The following is a 3,220-nucleotide window of genomic DNA, read 5'->3' as shown; positions in this document are numbered from 1 at the left end:
GGTATTTTCAGATTGGGCAAAATGGATTTGGATTTAAATTAGGAACCCCAACTTTACCTAGATATCAACAAAATGCTGTAAAAATAAACAAAAAGATAAGAGAATTGATAGAGTTTGTTTCTTTAAAGACTGGTGCAGTCTTTAAAGAAACAAACTCTATCAATTCTCTTATCTTTTTGTTTATTTTTACAGCATTTTGCTGCACAAAACGGTTTCCAGTTCATTCATTTCATTTTTAAAAAGACAACAACTGATAATTTAAACATGAAAATTATAATTCAAAAAATATAATTGGGAATTTTATTTTCACATTTTGGAAAAATATTATAAATCTTAGAATTAAGATTGGGGCACATATCGGACCCAAATTGACCAGAAAAAAACGACAACACTGTTCATATGGCTAGGATTCTAAGCTTGTGAGTGCTTTTTAATTGTTTAAGTAGCTGTTTACATATATACTTTTAAAATACTAAACTGAAGTATTTAAGAGACTCTACACCATACGTCATGTGAAATTCTATCACTATCAAAAAGACTCCTGACACCAAGGGACACCTGACTATTCATTTCACGTATTGGTGTCCCTTCGGACGTATTGGTGTCCCTTCGGAATATCTGGAAAATCTCATTAATGTCGACACCCCTGTAGGATGATTCATTTGTGATTAAAACTGTTATTGTCACTCACTTATATCTTCCGAAGTGAATATTTTACTTCCGTTTGATTAAAATCTATTTAAACGAGAAGGTTCAGTACTTTTAACAATAAACACTTGCAAATCCACGTAAATACTAGCGTGTCTGTCCTTTTGGATGACGTTGTTAAAGCAGTTAAAGGTTAGTCAAAATTACTATAAAAAAACTATTTCTTCGAAACTAAAGAGGAAAAGAAATTAAAGCAAATAGTGATGCAAACAATACTCCTATTACACTAGCTGTTAGAGTAAATGCAACAATGGAAAGTAACACCAGTGTGGATAAGGCTCCCCAAAACGGCTACGATATTCCCGTGTACGGACTTAACAACGGAACGTTTCTGGCCATCCACATTCCCGCCATACTGTGTATTGTGACAAGTTTCTCGTGCGCAGTGACAGCCGTCGTGCTTTCGTTCAAACACCGGAACTACCAGTCGTTCTTCTCGCATTGGTCCAAGAGTGAGAGGTTCGTGGTTTACCTGGCGATGTGTGACGGCCTCTTCAACGTGGCACACTTCACTGACCACCTTCACATCGTGATCGTCCGTAATCATGTCTACCCCAAGGAGCTGTGTGAGTTCTATGGCTTCAACCTCGCCTTGTTCATAACGGCCCAGAATCTCATGGTGAACGTAGTGGCCGTCAACGCTTTTATGCTAATGTACTTTGACCGGCACATCAACTTCGGGCGCTATGACTGGAGGCTGCTAGCGTGGACGTTCGGCGCTCCGTTTCTGGGAGCAACCATTGCCGGTATATTAGGCCAGCTCGGAACCAACGGATCATTGTAAGTTCTCGTATTTTAACTTACAAATCAAATCCAAAATAAAACTTAGTTGTTGTTTTATATCTGAAAACTTTTTATCCAAAATATATAAATTACCTGACTTATTATTACAGTTGCTACTTTGATGGGATCAAGGGCCGGCTAACAAATACGTTTTTCACGACCGTGCCGCTGTTGATCGTTCTTGTCATGAACATCGTACTCTACATCCTCACATGGAATCAAATCCGCAAGCAGTGTAACGATATCAAGGTGTCACTGGGTCCCATGCCCGCCTCCATGCGGGCGTCCCACCGCGCTGCCCGCGCCATGTCATTGTTTGTGGCGGCGTTCTTCATCCAGTGGTGGGCCATGGCTCTATACGGCATATGGGGACTCGCCACCGACGACGTGCCGCAGCCAATCTTCCATTTTGTCACCACGTTCTCTAACATCGGCGGCATTCTCAACCTAGGCGTGTTCATCATCATCCGCCGGCGGCAGTACGCCAAGGGAGAGCACGTTTCCACGGAGCGATCCAAGGGTTCACACCGAAGTCATAGTCATGGTCATTCCCACGACGTGTCAACAACCTGCGACACGGAGAGCCACGCCCTAGAACTTACCATCAAGGACAACCATCTTGCTGTCCCACATGCCAACCACTGAACAAACGTGGGGTTCGCATATTTGAACCAACGAAAATACACAACTGCCACAAGTTGTCAAATGTTACAATGCGAACATTTACTGCTATATGTGAAATATGTGAAAAGTATTATAGGCATGAAAATAAGTTGAAACAGGAAAAACTACCCGTGTTGTGCAGGATATACATTTTGCTTTCAGATATTCAAAATGAGAAAGCCATATTAAAAGAAATTTTATATAGATCTTCATAGAAATTGAAGGATTAAGTCTAGCGGGGCAATGCGAGCGTTTATTTTCCACAAGACCTCCAAATCAATGATGACGTATAATAGAATGGTGGAAATTATTATTGTTTACTCACTAAGAAATCCTCTTTCAAGCGAATATGTTTTCGCGCTTACATGTACCTCTGAAATAGGTATGAGTGAGAAGCGATGGCAATAATTCATGTAGGAATAGATGTTGGTTTGTGCTCTAGAGTTGTCATTTGTAAGCAATTTTTTGTGTGGGTTATTTTGGTGATTTATGCATCTATATATAGCAATAAATATCAGTTTCTCAGCATTTGCATTTTAAAAGTGTGTAATTCAAACAGAACCTCGGATAGCCACGTTCTTCTATGACATGTTCCAACTTTACTGTGAACGGCCCATGAATATATTGACATTTCAACCAAAACGCACGTAAAACGCCCATTATTATAAAATGTTAAATACAAGTAAATTGAAGAATGCTGCCATTCCAATTTGTTCAAAAATGATTTCATCCATTGTCATAAACTTTCGTTATGATAGCTTTGACAATGATAACATTTGATACCCTGATTTAAGACTTCACATGTTTCCGTATCGTTAGAAAGAATCTGTCATACGGACGAAAATAGTGTTGACAATTAGAAGTTATTGTGTGTCGAAATCCATTAACTTTTGGCATATCTACCTCCTCACTTCCTCGTTTAATGTATAACTACATGCATGTATGTCACACTGATACTATTAGAGCAACTATATACTGTCAACAATGAGTACATGTGAGAAATCGAATCAAAATCAACAGTATCATTTAAGAAATTAAAATGAATTGAAAATAAAATCATTAAAAT

The 3,220-nt window shown here is 38.8% G+C and overlaps 1 protein-coding gene across 1 annotated transcript; it reads left to right on the top strand.

Annotated features, from left to right (window-relative positions):
* Positions 1 to 559: 559 nt before the first annotated feature.
* Positions 560 to 2,680, top strand: LOC128226642 (uncharacterized). The gene is made up of 2 exons (XM_052936603.1): positions 560 to 1,488; positions 1,602 to 2,680. Exons 1-2 carry the CDS (start codon positions 959 to 961, stop codon positions 2,134 to 2,136), a joined length of 1,065 nt encoding a protein of 354 aa, XP_052792563.1. The 5' UTR covers positions 560 to 958; the 3' UTR covers positions 2,137 to 2,680.
* Positions 2,681 to 3,220: the final 540 nt, after the last annotated feature.

The sequence above is a fragment of the Mya arenaria genome, chromosome 3 (genome assembly GCF_026914265.1).
Source record: "Mya arenaria isolate MELC-2E11 chromosome 3, ASM2691426v1".
Lineage (NCBI taxonomy): Eukaryota > Metazoa > Mollusca > Bivalvia > Myida > Myidae > Mya > Mya arenaria.
The sequence above is the reverse complement of the archived record's forward strand: the minus strand, read 5'-3'. Positions and strand labels throughout refer to the sequence as shown.

What these genes read in the sequence shown, in the direction of transcription:
- LOC128226642 (XM_052936603.1), top strand. Translation starts at nt 959, where the DNA reads ATGGAAAGTAACACCAGTGTGGATAAGGCTCCCCAAAACGGCTACGAT. An exon ending in CTCGGAACCAACGGATCATT is followed by an intron (nt 1,489 to 1,601) that starts GTAAGTTCTCGT and finishes TTATTATTACAG; the next exon opens with TTGCTACTTTGATGGGATCA.